The sequence below is a fragment of the Canis lupus genome, chromosome 30 (assembly GCF_003254725.2).
Source record: "Canis lupus dingo isolate Sandy chromosome 30, ASM325472v2, whole genome shotgun sequence".
Classification (NCBI taxonomy): Eukaryota; Metazoa; Chordata; class Mammalia; order Carnivora; family Canidae; genus Canis; species Canis lupus.
Window position 1 is genome coordinate 21,520,966 of NC_064272.1, and position 17,560 is coordinate 21,538,525.

At 35.7% G+C, this 17,560-nt stretch overlaps 1 protein-coding gene across 3 annotated transcripts in view; it reads right to left on the bottom strand.

Annotated features, from left to right (window-relative positions):
- Window positions 1-17,560, bottom strand: part of RFX7 (regulatory factor X7) — a 132,947-nt gene that overhangs the window by 9,736 nt on the left and 105,651 nt on the right. For all 3 annotated transcript variants that reach the window (XM_049104101.1, XM_049104100.1, XM_049104102.1), the window contains exons 6-8: window positions 3,589-3,709; window positions 2,202-2,282; window positions 1,285-1,492 (exon numbers count right to left, since the gene is read on the bottom strand). In XM_049104101.1, the coding sequence (XP_048960058.1) occupies window positions 1,285-1,492; window positions 2,202-2,282; window positions 3,589-3,709 (410 nt within the window). The remainder of the gene's footprint in view (window positions 1-1,284; window positions 1,493-2,201; window positions 2,283-3,588; window positions 3,710-17,560) is intronic.

Consider the following 17,560-nt stretch of genomic DNA (forward strand, 5'->3'; position numbering starts at 1 on the left):
AATAAATTGGAATTCAAATCCTGGTCCCACTGCTTATGTGGCCATGGACAAATTACTTAACCTCCCTGTTTCCTGATCTGTAAAATGGGAATTAATATCACCTGTCTCACCTGACTGCTGGGAGAAGAAATGAGGTAATATAAGCAAGCTACCTAGATAGATCAGGCTACCCAAGCACTCTCTTATTCATGTATAAGTAAACAGATTTAAGTCATACAGTTTCCAATCTAGACAGAGAGTCATGACAACGTTCTGATAAGAGATTATTTTGCTGAAGTGAGTCCTCAGTTGACAGTAAGATGAAAGGATAGAATAATTATATACTCCCGCCGCCCCCCCAAATACATAAAGCTTCTGATAAATATAAACTGAAAGAAAAATAATTGTTAAAATTATTAAGATTTTTAAAAAGTGAAGTTATTTAAGAAACCATAATTGTGGCTGGGAGAAATCTATTATAGATTTTAAATTATTTACATTTAATAAACAGAAGAATCATCTCTGGAAAACAAGTTTCAAGTTAATACATTTTTCACAGAAATTATAATTTCCTAGAGTAGTAACTCCACTTACTCATTCTTCCTTAGGTTTATAAGGTATGACTGAAATGAGACATTTAAAAACTTGCAACAGAACAGGTACTTTACACAGCTATTAATTTACGAGGGAGTTGTTTATTCCAAAACTGTCAACTCCTAAAATTGTCAAATGAAACAATCCGTATTTGAATAATAATATTCATTTGAAGGTATATTTTAAAAAATGACTTGCTATTTTATAATAAAGCTTCATATAGTTTGCTTTTTGTGACATGAAGGTACCTCTCACACTATCCAAAGATCATTTTATTTATAAGTATTAGTTTCTAACAGGAATCTAGCAAGTCATTTAAAAATTTAATCTTACCTAATATTTATTAATTTAGACACACATGTATACTTAAAGAATACATATACACATATTCTTTAAATTTTAAAACGGCAATGGAAAAATTAATGAAATATCAACTGGGAAACCTTAAAAATTTCATGTTTAAGTAGAGCAATATACCATAGGGAAAATAAAAAAAACTACAGCCTTAAGCTTTACAACGAAATGACTATAATTATTACTATTTTTGTTGGTTCAACAAACCCATCCGAACTTAGTTAAGTGAGGTGACAGTAAGCTCATACAAACACTAAAAAGTCAAAGTTGTTCTTTGGCGAAACTCTTATTTTGCTACCAACTCTAAAATGTAGTAACAGTTCTGTCATTTTTAGCTTGTTAATGGTAATTTTGTACCTGGTGGTGCTGCTGCCATTACCGTTAGAGCTGCCATCGACTTGGTGCCTATATAATGACTTTTTACAAGGAAGCGGGCTAATTCCAAGACTGTGTCAAATGGCTGGCTTAACACTTTCTGGGCCCATTCACAAACCAGACGGCAAGCAGAAGAGATAACTTCCTCATCAATATTTTGAAGCTGCCCAGAAGGTTCAGTTCCTTCCAACTAAACAAAGGAAAAAGGAAAAGTTAACTTATAAAAGAAAGCTCAGAGAACTTAAACTGAAGCACATCAAAGACATACATTCTTAATTAGAAGATGTAATCTAAATCTGTCGGGTCAAAGTCTTATAAAATGCCCTGCTGGCAGGCACATAAGAGCCTTGCAAATAAGAGGCCTATGCCTATACCAACCAGCAACACTGTGAGTATAACATTTAAATGGTTGTTAAATATATATATGAAGGCTAAGAGATATTGTGAATCTTTCTAGAACACTTTTATGACATCAGTAAAACAAACGATGCCACTCTCTGTATTTTCTCTTCTTTGTACTTTTTGCCACCTCAAGTCTTTTTTGTATACCTAAATGGTATTAGATAAATATATAAGTAAATAAAAAGGAAAAAAAGGACATTCATACTACATATATTACCTCACAACTTAAGTTTTCCTCTTGACTATATATTGTCAACATATATCACGGATAGAATTAGAAACCAGGTTAGACACACATTCCACCTAATTTCATGAGCCATGATGACATAAGTCATATATGCTAAAATTTTTCAGCCACGATTGAATTTTTCATCTACTTTGTAAAAGGCATAGTTCCTGGTCCCTTGTTTTATCCAAGTGAGATTATGCAGTATGCATTTCAATGCTGACCTTAAGGTATAATTCTACTTATTTAAAAGAAAAGGCAAAATTCTTACCCCATCTCCAGTTTTGTGAAAATCAAGATTGGGCAGTGTTGGCATATGAACAAAGGCTTTTTTCCTTAGTCCACTGTAGCAATATGTAATAAACAGTTAAGGTCTCATTCTAAATTAAATGAACTGTGTGTGTGTGTGTGTATATATATATATATATAATTCGCATTTGAGAAGTAACCATATATGAAATAATAAAATCAGAATGAGATAACATCTACTTTCAGAGTTCTTCAGTAAGAGAAAGCTTAATATTATAAACTCAGGACACTTTCAGTCTTTTGAAACTGGAATGGTCTTTATAGAATGTTACTGTCTTAAATGAAACAAAATGATTCTCATCTGTTATAAATTTTATGAATAAATGTTCCTAATAGGCTGTGCCAACCACCAGCAACAAACAGGTCAGAAGGAAAGGAATATCCAGATGGAAACCTGGCACAGCACAGGGAAACTTTAGCCCAGGGCACTGGGACAAAAACAACTCTTAAGAGTGTCACAAGGGCTTTAACCTTTTCAGTTCTTTTTCCACTGAAACACACAGGATTATCACCTATAACATGCCAAAGGTCTATCAAGACATTTTTGCTTGTACTCAGAGAACAAGGATGGGTCATGCAACAAGTGATCAGAGGATATCTGGAGCTGTTTTAGAAAAGTAGTGTCCCTTTTTTCCCTTTTCCTCTCATCTCCACAGAAGCAAGTTTCTGTGCTTTGAAAAAGGCCAAGGGCTAAGTAAAGAGAAATAATGTTTTTCTAATTACAGAGCCCCTCTATTTCATAATCTTCTTCCAAGAGTCGGAAGGACTTTAATAAATTCTTAATTTTCATTTCCTTTTGTTTGCTACTAAGTATGTCTGTCATAAGAGGGACCTTTCCTATGCTCTGGCTTTTATTTTAATACAGGTTTTAAATGGTTGGCTGAAAAAATACTTTAAAGAGAATATAATCTTCCAGTATAAATTCCACAAGAATTTTTCCTGAATGTTGTATATTTTGCTAAGGAGATCCGGATGTTTCTAAATTATAGGAAGAAGATAGCTAAACTCTTTCCCTCCACTTTTATTGATATGGTTTATGATAGCTGCACTGTAGCAGATCTCAGTTGATTCTTACTGTTAAAGAAAAGGAGATCACACCATTAAGAACACATATTACAGTGACAGAAGATGGTGACATCTATCATAATCCTAAAACCACTATTTGTTATTGCTCTTGCAGTTTGACATATAGCCAGGAAAATAATGTTTGCAATTATTCTACTAAGAACTTTGAGTTGTTTATATTTGTTGACTTAAATTTATTTCTAAATATAGTTGCTAGTTGAACTACAACAGCAGATGTTCTAAGTGATTACTAAAGAGATTACTAAAAACCATTCTGGTAAAGGATATTTAGATTTGCCTCTTGTGCCCAGACGACGTGCCTTCATGTTTGGAAAGACATTTTTCATGATCTTTCCAAAGTCAGCAGCACTTAATGGATGGTAACCAAGATTGTCACAATAGCTCCTGCAAAAGAAGGAGGGACCAATTTAGAGCAACAGAACTTAGAATTACACAGGACAGTCCTATTTTAATATGACTTGACAACTTTAACAAAACTAAAAACCACATCTTCAAGTCATTTGCCACAATTTTCACTGATCATAATTCTTTGGTGACTAACTCAGGTTTAGTTAGCTTGTTCATCCTCAGGGTATACAGTACCATTGCTTTCAATAGCATCCAAAAAACTCGCTGTAAGAGATACCTGCAGTACAAAGTTTTCCAACCACAATCCAACTCTGCCCTCTGAACTGAGTATATCCAGCTCAACCAGTAGGGTTCTACATTTCCACATAAGTATCAAATTCATATACTGAGATAATTTCCAGTATACACGTTATGTAAGTCAGACAGCAGAAACAAAACTGCTATATAGTTTAAAATAGAAACATGATATATTAGGCCTAAAAGGAACCTTAGGAATCATCTATACCAACACTCGCATTTTACGGATAAGGGAAAAAAATGAAGGCACAGAGAGAGATTCCAAAGGTCCAGTGTTCTCTCTTCACTTCCACCACTCTATTATTGCCAGGAAAAGTACTTTGTAAAGCAGTAACTTCAAGTGGGAAGAGGAAAACAAGTCAAGTCTTAACTACCACTCACAATCAGGTGTTCTGCTTTTCTCTATGTCTGCCAGTCATAGGTAAAAAGCCAATCCCTCCTCTACCAGTTCAGCAGCAGACCAAGGCCACATCTTGTCCTGGCTACCAAGGCCTTCCTCAGTAACTGCTGGCCTTTGAGAGAACTACTACCTGAGAAACACCAAAGGGGAAGCAGAGGGATTCCAAGATACTCCAATAAAATTTCCCCACCTCACCTCTTATTTCAGCATTGACCAGAGTAGCTTCTTGATAAAGTCATGTAGTGGAGAGTCAAAAAGAGATTTAGGAATAAGAAACAATGGAAAAAACTGGAAGGCCTGTAAACAGGGTATAATGGTTACTGGGACTTCAGTTCTTGTAGACTGCTGAATCTACTGGCTGTTGCTAGTATATAAAAACATTATATACACTTATATCTATTATATAATACATTCCTGAAGTGACCTGGCTTTAAGAAGTCAAATTGGGCAAGACTTAGGAGGAGGTAGGGCCCCTGGGGAGCCTTAACAGACACGGTAGGGGCAGGTTTGGAGATGAGGGTACTGTTCTTGATTGTGCCCTTCCTATATCCACACCAAATTCCAAATACCTCTGGTGGAGGTGTGGAGAGAGAGGAGTCGCCCAGCAAACACATTCCCAACAATGTTGAAAAGGCGGGAGAAAGGAAAGCAGCTAACATGTACTGAGAATTCACTTTATAGGAAGTATTAGATTAAGTATGTCATATTTAACTTGAGACTACATGTAACACTCTGAGTGGTTCGGGGTCAAGGCTGAAGGTACAAAGTGAAGAGGTGACTATTTTCCGGTGCTGACAATTTAAATGAATTGTATCAAATCGTAACCATTTCAGTAGCAAGTCAAATCATCAGTCATTTTTATGGTTTAAATCAACACAGAAAGAAAATATAAATGAAGTTCTTTTAACATGCATCCTCTACCTGGAAAGATTACTTTTCTTAAAGTCTCAGCTGCAAGGTCATTTCAAAGTGTCTCTAACAACTATCCTATCTAAAGCAGTGCCCTCCTTGCCATATTGCCTATTGGTGTACTGCTTTTTTTCTCATGACTTATAATAATTATGTAACAGCCAATTTACTTGTTGCTTGTCACCTCCATTAGGCTATGTGTTCAACCAGGGCAGTGACTATATTTACCTGGTTCACACTGTATTGTCAGCATTAAGAACAAGATTGAAGAGTCACATTAAATTTTAATATATTAAGTATGTTGTACTTAAAATAACAAACTTTAAAGAAACACATAAGGAAAAAAGAAAACAATGTTCACTGGTTTCCTATGACAGCATGCATATGTATGGACCTTAAAAAAAAATGACACAAAATAAAGAGAAGCAGGACAAGTCTAATGAGAAATACAATATATACATTCTACTCCCCCTCTGGGATTTAGGTTTAATGTTTTCTCAATATATTAGTATACCAGAATTTTTTACTTTGGCAAAGTATTAAGATGATGAATGCAAAATTTGCTTGTTAAATCTTGAGTGTGATTTCAGATTGTGAAATGTTTTTTGATTCTTATCCATTCCATTTAAAGAGAGGAATCCTGAGGTGTTTGGGGGTTCAACTGGTATAGCACGTGACTCTTGATCTTGGGATCATGAATTTGAGCTCTACGTTGGGTGTAGTTTTTTTTTTAAGGAGGATATGTAAAAGAGGAATTCCCCTTTTGGAAGAATGACTTTTTTTTTTTTTAAACAATCATATTATCTTTAATAAACTCTTTAGTGGATAAGTAAAGAAAGTACCTTGTAGATGTATAAACAGCTCAAATTATTCCTCCTAAATCAAAGTAGGCAATGTTAAGAATAAGACTGCTTATGATTAAAATACTTTGACATCTCACATGTCAAAGAGAAAATAGAGCCCCAAATTAAAAGCAACCATACAGGTTCTCAATTTCTTTAATATTATGAGATCTCAGAAATGGCAATGAGTTCAGAAGTCATACAGTTCAACTTCCTGACAAATGTGGAAATGACTATATTCCTAAATGATGGGTTACATCATTGTAAAACTTTTCCCTGATAGGGAAGCCTCTGTATCGTGAGATGGCCTCTTCAATTTTTAGTGGTTCTAATTTTCAAAGAAAAAGGATTTCATTATTAGAGCCCAATCTCTATTGGGAAGATACAGATATTCAATGATTTTGCTTTAACCTGAGGAAATAGTTTTAGGTTACCTAGTCATAATTTTGAAATCAGTGCTACATAACAAGCTATAGATTATTCCAGCTCATGAAGAGATCTTGGTTAGTTTACATCTGTTTCCTGGTTCATAGCTTTAACTGTAGGTTGATTAAGTAACATATGGTGTCAGTTACCGTCAGAATGGCTAAAATTAACAACTCAGGAAACAACAGATGTTGGTGAGGATGTAGAAGGAGGGGAACCCTCTTACACTGTTGGTGGGAATGCAAAATGGTGCAGCCATTCTGGGAAAACAGTATGGAGGTTCTTCAAAAAGTTAAAAATAAAACTATGTTATGACTCAGCCACTGCACTACTAGATATTTATCCAAAGGATACAAAAGTAGTGATTTCAAGGGCACATGCACCCCAATGTTTATAGCAGCACTATCCACAATAGCCAAAACATGGAAAGAGCCCAAATGTCCATCAACTGATGAATGGATAAAGATGTAGTATGTGTGTGTGTGTGTGTATAATATATATTGAAATATTAATGTATATATATACATTATATATAATATTATATATAATGAAATATATATAATATATATATTGAAATATTACTCCGTCATCAAGAAGAATGAAATCTTGCCATATGCAATGATGTAGATGGAACTAAGCAAAATAAGTCAGAGAAAGACAAATACTGTATAATTTCACTTATATAGGGAATTTAAGAAATCAAACATGAACATAGAGGAAGGGAAGAAAAATAAAGTAAAATAAAGACAGAGAGAGAGGCAAACCATAAAAGATGCTTAACTGTAAAAAACAGAGTTGCTGGAGGTACAGTGGGTGAGGGGGGGATGTGGTAAAAGGTTAATGGGCATTAACAAGGGTACTTGATGTAATAAGCACTGGGTATTATATGCAACTGATGAGTCACTAGATGCTACCTCTGAAACTAATACTCCACTATATGAACGAACTTGAATTTAAATAAAATCTTGAAGGAAAAAAAAAAAGCGTCAGCTAACACCTCAGTGTCAGATTATATTTACCCAAAACTTAAAAAATGGGAGTGAATAATGTTCTGTTCACAGGATAACATCCTAATGACATTCTTAAAATGAGATCTTTTGTTTTTTCAATCTCATTCTATTTTTTTATAGTAGCACTTTCAAGATGTTGAAATTAAGCCTAACATTCAACAAGATCATCAACACATCACTCAAAAACCCGTCCAGCAAATCCATCTTTAATGTTATTCATGCCATTTACAAATTAACTATAAAAGTTAAACATTACTTAGAGGTACAAAAATATAAATAAAAATCATAAAAGACCAGGAGCAAAAGTACAGCCTTAGGATACCTTACCATACCTGGTCATTTTTTGAGTGCTTTGTATGCATTGCATTATTTAACCCTCCCAATGATCTTAAGTTAGGTGTTTTTTTTAATCGTGCAGAGTTGCTTTTATACTCTTCTGAGATACTAAGTCTCAAAACCATTAAATAGGAGCTCCTGTTTTCTTATAGATGTAAAAAAAAATGGCTATAGCATAATTTATATGAAAACATGCACACATATCTCACTACATGTACATGTGCTGGAATTCAAAATATGACATATGAAGACAATGACAGTCTCTAAAATGCCCTTAAGCTCACTGTAATAGCATATTACTCTCTATAAAAAGTGTGATCTAAAAAGGTCACCCTACGCTACACCAGGTAGAAAATCAAGGAAGACAGCGTTACATGTGTATAAAATGTTATAAAAGTAGCATAACATATTTATTTTTTAGAGCAAAAATTTGAAATGGTCTAACGTCAGCCATAGACCACTACAATTCGTGGCATACTATTGTCTTCACGCATGATTTCAAGATCCATACTTTGATCCCCTCAATCCATTTCCCCCACCTCCCCAACCCCTGCCTTTTGAAACTAAGAGTCAGTTCTCTGTATCCATTAACTATTTATTATTTTTTTTTTTTTAGATTCCACATAGATCATACAGTATTTGTCTTTCTCTGTCTTACTTCACTTAGCATAATGCCTGCAAGGTCCATCCATATTGTCTAAAGTGGCAAGATTTCACTTGTTTCTTTGGTGAATAATGTGTGTGTGTGTCTGTGTGTGTGTATACCAGAATTTCTTCATCCATCAACAGACATTTAGGTTGTTTCCAATTCTTGGCTCTTGTAAATAGTGTGATGAATATGGGAGTGCCTATATCTTTTCAAATTAGTGTTTTCTTTTTTGGATAAGGATCCAGGAGTAGAATTGCTGGGTCATATGGTAGTTCTATTTTTAAAGTTTTGAGGAATCTCCATATTTTTTTCCATAGAGGCTGCCTGCACCAATTTACATTCTCACCAACAGTGCACTAAGGATTCCTTTTCCCATTACCTCACCAACACTTGTTATTGCTTGTCCTTTTGATAACAGCCATCCTAAGAGGTGTGAGGTGATGTATCTCATTTGGTTTTGATTTGCATTTCTCTGATGATTAATGATGTTGAGCAACTTTCCATGTATCTCTTAGCCATCTGTATGTCTTTTTGGGAAAAATGTCTGTTTAGATCTGCCCATTTTTAAAAATCACTTTGCTTTTTGCTACTGAGCTGTATAAGTTCTTTATATATTTTGGATATTTAAGATAAAATATATATGTATTATATCCCTTATAAGATATATGACTTGCAAATATTTTCTCACATTCAGTAGGTTGTCCTTTTATTTTGCTGGGCTTCTTTTGCTGTGCCAAAGCATTCTGGATGTAGTCTCATTTATTTTTGTTTGTTGTTTTACTTTTGGTGTCAGATTAAAAAAATCATCACTGAGACCTATGTCAAGGAGCTTACTGCCTAGGTTTTCCAAGTTTCATGGTTTCAGGTTATATGTTCAAGTCTCTAACTAATTTTGAGTTGGTTTTCGTGTATGGTCCAAGATACTAGTTCAGTTTCATTCTCTAGTAAGTGGCTGTCCTGTTTTCCAAGCCTATTTATTGAAGAGACTGTCCTTACTTACTCCATTGTATATTCTTGGCTTCCTTTGTCATAAATTAATTGACCATATATTCATGGGTTTATTTCTCAGCTCTACTCTGTTCCACTGACCTGTGTGTCTTGTTTTTATGTGAATACCATACTGTTTCACTTACTATACTTTTAACAGTGTTTGAAATCAGGGAGTGTGATGCCTTCAGCTTTGTTCTTTCTCAAGACTGTTTTAGCTATTTGGGGCCCTTTGTGGTTACATACAAATTTCAGGATTCTTTGTTCCATTTCTGTGAAAAATGCCACTGGAAATTTATTAGGGATTGCATCAAATATGTAGATTACTCTGGCTAACATGGACATTTTAACAATATTATTTCTTACAATCCATGAACATGGAATGTCTTTCCATTTGTTAGTGTCTTCAATTTTGTCCTTAATGTTTTAGTTTACAGTATATAGGTCTTCCCCTCCTTAGCTAAATTTATTCCTAGGTATTTATTCTTTCTGATACAATCATATGTAAGATTGTTTTCTTAATTTCTTTCGACAGTTCATTATTAGTGTATAGAAACATAAGTTTGTGTACTGATTTTATATCCTGCAACACTACTGAATTCGTTTATTAGTTCTAAGAGTTCACTGATGGGAGTCTTTAGGGTTTTCAATATAGAATATCACATCTTTTGCAAACCGTTTTACTTCTTCTTTTTCAAATTAGATGCTTTTAATTTCTTTTTCTTCCCTAATTGCTCTGGCTAGGACTTCCAATACTCCGTTGAATAAAAGTACCGAGAGTAGGCATACATGTCTTGTTCCTGATCTTATGGTATGTTAGCTGTGGGCTTGTCATATATGGCCTTCATTATGTTGAGACATGTTCCCTCTATACCTATTTTGTTGAGGGTTTTCTTTTTTTTTTTTACCACAAATGGATGCTGAATTCTGTCAAATGCTTATTCCACAATTAGTGAGCCCATCATGATTTTTATCCCTCAATTTATTAATGTTGCATATCACATGTTGATTTATTTGTAGATACTAAACCATCCTTGCATCCTTGGAATAAATTATTGATAGGTATGTATTTACTGTCATCTTTTTAATTGTTTTGTGGCTGTTTTTTTAGTTCCTCTCTATTTTTTTCTTCCTCCTTCAATCTTCATGGTTTGAAGGCTTTCTTTAGTAGTATGCTTATACTGCTTTCTCTTTATTATATGAGTATTTACTATAGGTTTTTGCTTTGTGGTTACCAGAAGGCTTACATAAACAACTTATCTCTACAGTAGTCTATTTTAAGTTCATTAACAACTTAAGTTTGATCACATTTTAAAGCTCAACATCTTTACTCTTCCCCTCCCATGTTTTGTTTTTGTATCTATCTTATATATCCCTTAACTAATTATTATAACCATAGTTATTTTTACTTTTGTGTTCTACACTTCACACTACCTTTATAAGTGATTACTACCTTTAGTAACTACTTGCCTTTCTAGTGAGATTTACTCTTTCAAATGTTTTCTTATTAATATCTTTTCTTTTCCACTTAAAGAAGTCCTTTTAATATTTCTTATAAGGCTGATTTATTAGTGAAGAACTCCTTTGGCTTTTCTCTGGAAATCTCTTTATCTCTCCTTCACATCTCAATGATGTGAACTTTGCTAGGTACAGTATTTGTGGCTGGAAATGTTTTTCTTTCAGCACGTTGAATATATCTGGCCATTCCTTTCTGGTCTGCAAATGTTTTTGCTGATGAATCTGATGACAGTCTTTCGGGGAATGGGGAGGTTTCCTTTGTATGTAACATGTTGCTTTTCTTTTGCTGCTTTAAAAATTCTCTCCTTGTCTTTAAAATTTTTAATTATAATGTATCTTGGTGTGGGTCTCTGAGTTCATCTTAACTTGAACTCTCTGAGCTTCTAGGATCTGGGTATCTGTTTCCTCCTCAGGTTAGGGAGGAAACATTATTTCTTCAAATAAGCCATTATTATTCAGCCATTATTTCTTCAAATAAGAAATTTGTTCCTTTCTCTCTCTCTCTCTTTCTGTGACTCTTATAATGGTGAATGTTAGTCTATTGATTTTGCCTAGTAAGTCCCTAAGGTATCACTGTTTCATTCTTTTTTTTTTTTCTTCACTGTCTCATTCTTTTTTGCATTTGCTGCTCTGACTAGTTAAGTTCTATTGCCTTATCCTCAAGCTCACTGATTTTTTCTTCTGCTTCATTTAATCTGTTGTTTGACCCACTCTAGTATATCTTTCAGCTTGATTATCGTATTCTTCAACTCTGTGACTTCTATTGGTAATTTCTTACATTTTCCATCTCTTTGTTGAAATTCTCACAACGTTCATCCATTCTTCCTCCAAGTTCAGTGAGCATCTTTATGACCATTACTTGATCAGGTAAATTACTTATGTCTATTTCATTAAAAGTTTTTCTTTTTCTGAGGTATCTTATTCTTCCTTTTGGAACATATTTCTCTTCCTCTTTTTGCTTGACTCTGTGTTGGTTTCTATGCTTTAGATAAAACAGCCACCTCCCCTCTGTCTTGAAGGAGTCATCTCATGTAGATGAGCCTTGTTGTTCAACCCTGCCCTAACCCTTGGCTATCTCAAACTTTTGTGCTTGTCCAAGTAGTCTGTTATATTTTTAATAGTTCCCAGTAGTTAAGTATATGCCAAGACCTGTCAGTGCCCCCAAAAGGAGGACTTCAACACCTAGAATCGAGCTAATGGGAAGCCAGAGCCTCAGGTAACAGCTTTTAAAAGTATGCAAACATATATAGTCCTATGGGACTGTAAGTATAGCCCCATTGGCCATCAGCCAGCAATCTGGAGGTATTCTTTGGGCAACAATTGCAAAAATCAGGGCTGATGATGAGTGTGCAACCTCTCTTCTGAAAGAAACTGGTGAGCTGGAGCAAGACAGAGGCAGACTCTGGTGTCCACAGCCTCCACTCCTTGAGACCAGCTTCACAGACCACTAGATGTATGCCAAACCTGAATCTGCCCCTCAGATCAAAGCTCCAGAACAAGCAGAGACCTCCTACATACATAGAAAGACTGGGAAGTCTGCTATCTGTGCAGTGCCTTCGAAGTGGTAGCCTTCTAAGAACCATCTCTCCGCTTGCCACAGTTCTGTGAAACCCAGGAATGCAAGACTTCTGGTGATCAGAGTCACGTGATCAAGGGATATCCCCTGGGTGGCACCTCCAAACACTGAGGCACCAGACATAAAGCCAAGGTGCCAGACATGTGTAAAGATTCCCTCTGGGAAATGACACTGGAGCACAGCAGAGGGAAAGTGCAAGGCAGTACCTGCCCTCAAGATTTCAGAAAAGGATCAGTTAACCCTTGGATGTATGTTTAATTAGAAGGCTGTAGCCATAATTAGCTAATAGGTCTCCTCAGAAAGACCTATTGTCTTGCTATGCCCTGGGGCTAGCAACTGTTTAAGAATTCTTTTTCCATTGGTGATAGTCCTTTGAGGCCCATGCATGTTAGGCCCCACTGGCCACCAGATTCAGGCAATGTGAAGATGTTCCCTGGCAGCAACTATAAAAGTCAGGGCACGAGTAAAGGTTATAAACTCCTTTTTGGGTGACATTGATTATTTCAGTTCTGTGGGACCAGGTATGCAGCTCCCTGGCCTCTAGAGGCAGGTGATCAAGAGGTATCTCATGGACAGTAGCTGCAAAAATCAGAACATTAAATGTGTATACAAGCTCCCTTCCAGGAAATACTGGAGATCTGGAGCATATCAAAGAGAGGATGCAAAGATGGTGTCCACTAGTCTTTGTCCCTATAGACTGTTCCAGCAGGATCTTAGATGTGTATATTAAATTAGATGCCTGCCCCTCAAGCTGATGCTTTAATATAAGAAAAGTAAGCCTCCTTACTTTAAGTACTCTGCTGCCTCTGAGTCTAGGCTTTGGGTGGGTGAGTCCAAACGTGGGTCTTTAAAAGCTGTGTCTCAGATTATTATTAGTCTTTTGGGTCTTTAGACATGAGCCCAACTGGTTTTCAAACTTAGATGTTTTGGGGGGAGCTTATCTCTCAGGTTTAAGTCTTAAAAGTTGGGGTGCCCGATGTGGGGTTCACCTGCTTTGCTTTTTGTGAAGGAGCTTTGGGTTTTTGAGTTCCCTCCTGATTATGGGTCACTAGACTGAGAGTGGGGTTTATGGGCAGACTGTGTGTCCTAGCCTCTCCTACCCACTTCGATGTGGTTTTCTTTTCACTTTGCCTGATGTGTAATCATCCCTCAGCCAGGCTTTAGTTTAAGAAGAATATTTTCCATATGTAGCTATAGACTCAGTGTATCCATGTGAGGAGGGGAGTTCAGGATCTTCCTATATCACCAGCATGAACTGTTCTCCTTAGGTATTTTTATTATGCACATTTTAGAGACAAGGAACTTGCACAGAGAAGTGAAGTTGGAAAGAATTTAGTTATCCAGCCTAACCCACTCATCTTACAGATGAGAAAGTATTGCTAATTAGTAACTATAAGCAAACTGAATGCTTGGAAGGCAACCAAAATTAAATCATTAATTTTTTCCTGAACATTTATAAAGAGAAGAATTAAGAATAATTTTTTAAGTAATCTCTACGCCTAACGTGGGGCTCAAACTCATGACTCCAAGAGTTGCATGTTCTACTGACTGAGCTGTCAGGTACCCCAAAGAATTTATTAAAAATTCTTAATTTTAGGGGTGCCTGGGTAGAACAGTTGGTTAAGCATTTGACTCTTGGTTTTTGCCTTGGGCTATAATCTTGGGGTTGTGAGATCGAGCCCCACATAGGCTCCACACTCAGCACAGATTCTACTTAGGATTCTCTCTCCCTTCTACCTTTTACCCCTTCCCCCTAAAATTAATCTTTAAAGGAAAAAAATTACTAATGTTCTATTAAAAGCCTTTTTAAAAAATAAGACATATAACTATTATTTTGGCAAGGCTTAACATTCATGTATTACAAATGATAATAAACAGTATGGGAATTTAGAGAGGTCTCAAAGACACAGAACCATTATTATTCCCTTAAAAGTATTAACCAAACAATTTTGCTAGATAATCTGGAAGACAAATAAGGGAAAAGTAATATGGTCAAACATCTAATTAGCTTGAGCCTTTGAAAAGTACAACAGTTGTTGAAATTCTCTAATATTTTTATAGTACAATTAGCTCCTGAGTCTCTAGAGAGAAAAACTCTTTGAAAGTGCCTAACCTTGGTCATAAACAGATTTGATTTTTCTTATTGTTTCATAGTCTGGGCAGAGTAATATTACACAGCTAGGTCTGAGGCACAGCCATAAGTCCACTGGGCTCTGGTATTTGGTGAGAACACTGGAGAAGTGTACAGTGTAATATATGTGATGGTTTAGTGTCCAAAGGACAGCACAGCTGGAAAAGCACAGCAGAAGCTTGTTAGGTTAGTTACGGCGTCTTCTAGCCTAAACTAGAGAGAAATTTAGAGTTGTTAGTAATACTTTTTTTTTTTTTAAGATTTTATTTATTTATTCATGAGAGACACAAAGAGAGTGGCAAAGACGTAGGCAGAGGGAGATGCAGGCTCCCCGTAGGGAGTCTGATGTGGGACTTGATCACAGGATCATGACCTGAGCTGAAGGTAGATGCTCAACCACTGAGCTACCCAGGTGACTGTTAGTAATACTCTTAACCTGAGCTTAGACTAAGATAAAATGTCACTTTTGAGATAATCTTATGTTTGTGGTAAGCAACCCATAAAGAAACAATACATCTGAAAGATTACTTTGGGGTCAACAAAATTAATTTTAATAGTTAAATTATAATGTGTATATAAGCAAATATGACCCTATTAACCATCTGTTTCCTTCCAACTTGCCTTTCCTTTTTCAAGGAATTAATACTCATGATTTTAAATCATTTTCTTTTTAAGATTTATTTATATTTTTTTAGAGAGAAAGAGAGTATGTGTATGCATGGGGGGAGAGGCAGAAGAGAGGGAAGGAGAATCTTCAGCAGACTCCCTGAATGAAGAGCCCAATCTCATGACCCTGAGATGAAATCAAGAGAGTTGGATGCTCAGCCAACTGAGCCACCCAGGAGCCCCAATTATTACACATGATTTTAGGTAATAATCCCAAGGAAAAAAGGAATTTGTGTCCTTAACTATTTAAATCATTGTAAAAAAATTAATATTCCCTTTATTATTTATGAAAGGTTTGATTTGGGCAGCCCAGGTGGCTCAGTGGTTTAGCACTGCCCTCAGCCCTGGGCCTGATCTTGGAGACCCGGGATTGAGTCCCACGTCAGGCTCCCTGCGTGGAGCCTGCTTCTTCCTCTGCCTGTGTCTCTGCCTCTCTTTCTGTGTCTCTCATGAATAAATAAATAAATAAAAATCTTAAAAAAAAAAAAAAGGTTTGATTTCTCACTATTGCCTATGAGAACCATTTTAAAAAAACTATCCTTTTGGTCAAGTTGGATTGTATCATCTTTAAAAATGAAGACTACACACACACACACACACACACACACACACACACACATATATTGATCACATTCTGTATCTAATGCTAACTTTTTTGGTACCCTTTTATTTTTTAATTGCTTCAGTTCTTTGTTTTAAATTAACCTAACATAAATGTTCAGATTATATGAGTATAGATAGTAACTGACTATAGTTTAAGAATGAACAAAAACACTGAAGCAGCAGGTTTGGCTCAATGAATTCCTGATTAATCATTTCTCTTCACTCAATTTCCACCCAAATCCAATTTTACTATACTAATAGTTCAATAGTTTCAAACACTTCTGAAATAATGTTAGTAAAAGGATCAATTGAGATAGGAAGAAGGTTGCCTACATTAAAAAAAACCCCAATAAATTCCAATATTTTGTATAATCATATCACTTTGTAGATGAGGAAACTAAGGAACAGAGACGTAAAGGAATAAGGAATAGAGAGGTAAAGATGATCTGCAAGAGTAATTAGTGAGTGGTTCTTTACGCCAAACAGTTTTATATAACAAGTAATATGTATTGAATGATGGTATTGCAAAATCTTCAAATGGCTTCTTTAAAAAAAGAAAAGATTTATTTATTTAAAAAATAAAGCACATGGGCGCATGCACACAAGTGGGGGTAGGGCTACAGGGAAAAAAATCTCTAGCTGACTCCCTGCTAAGGTGGAGCCCCACATAGGGCTGGATCTCTAGAACCTGAGATCATGACCTGAATGGAAATCAAGATATGGCCACTTAACTGACTGAGTCACCCTGGTGTCCCAAGGCTCCTTCTTCTTCTTCTTTTTTTTTTTTTAAAGATTTTATTTATTTATCTGAGAGAGAGAGAGAGAGAGAGAGAGAGAGAGCATGAGCAGGGGAGGAGCAGGGGGAGAAATAGGCTCCTGTGGGGCCTAATCACAGGGTCCTGGGATCATGACCTGAGCTGAAGCAGACCTAAACTGAATGAGCCACCCAGGTGCTCCCACTCCCAAGGCTCCTTTGTAAGAATATTCATCAGTTGCCAACTTGATTTGCTGAATATAATCTCAAATCAATACACATATATAGATATAGTATGTACAAATATGGCACTCCTCTAGAAATTATGTCAGCAGAAAATAAGTGAGGTATGTTTAATCTTTTAATGTTTCCATAGGAGAGAAAAATGGGCGAAGATTTAAATACATTCTCAACAAAAGCATAGAGTCAACTGGCCAAAAACACATAAAAAGGGCCCTCGCCTTTAGTTATCAAGGAAATGCAAATAAAAACCCAAACTGGGGGGGGGGGGGGGAAGCCCTTCATGTTCATACACAATAGAATGAACAAAGAAACTGATATATATTCACAAATGGAATACTGAACAGCTATTAGAATGAGTGACTCAAAACCACACAAAACAAAATGCACGAAACTTACAAACATTGAGTAAAAAAAGAACACAGATACCAAGTTATTGTATAATTTCATTCATATAATATTCAAAAATAAACAAAGCTAATCTGTGGTGTCAAAAGCCACACAAAATAAGATTTATATCAGCTAAAGCCAAAATGCTGGATT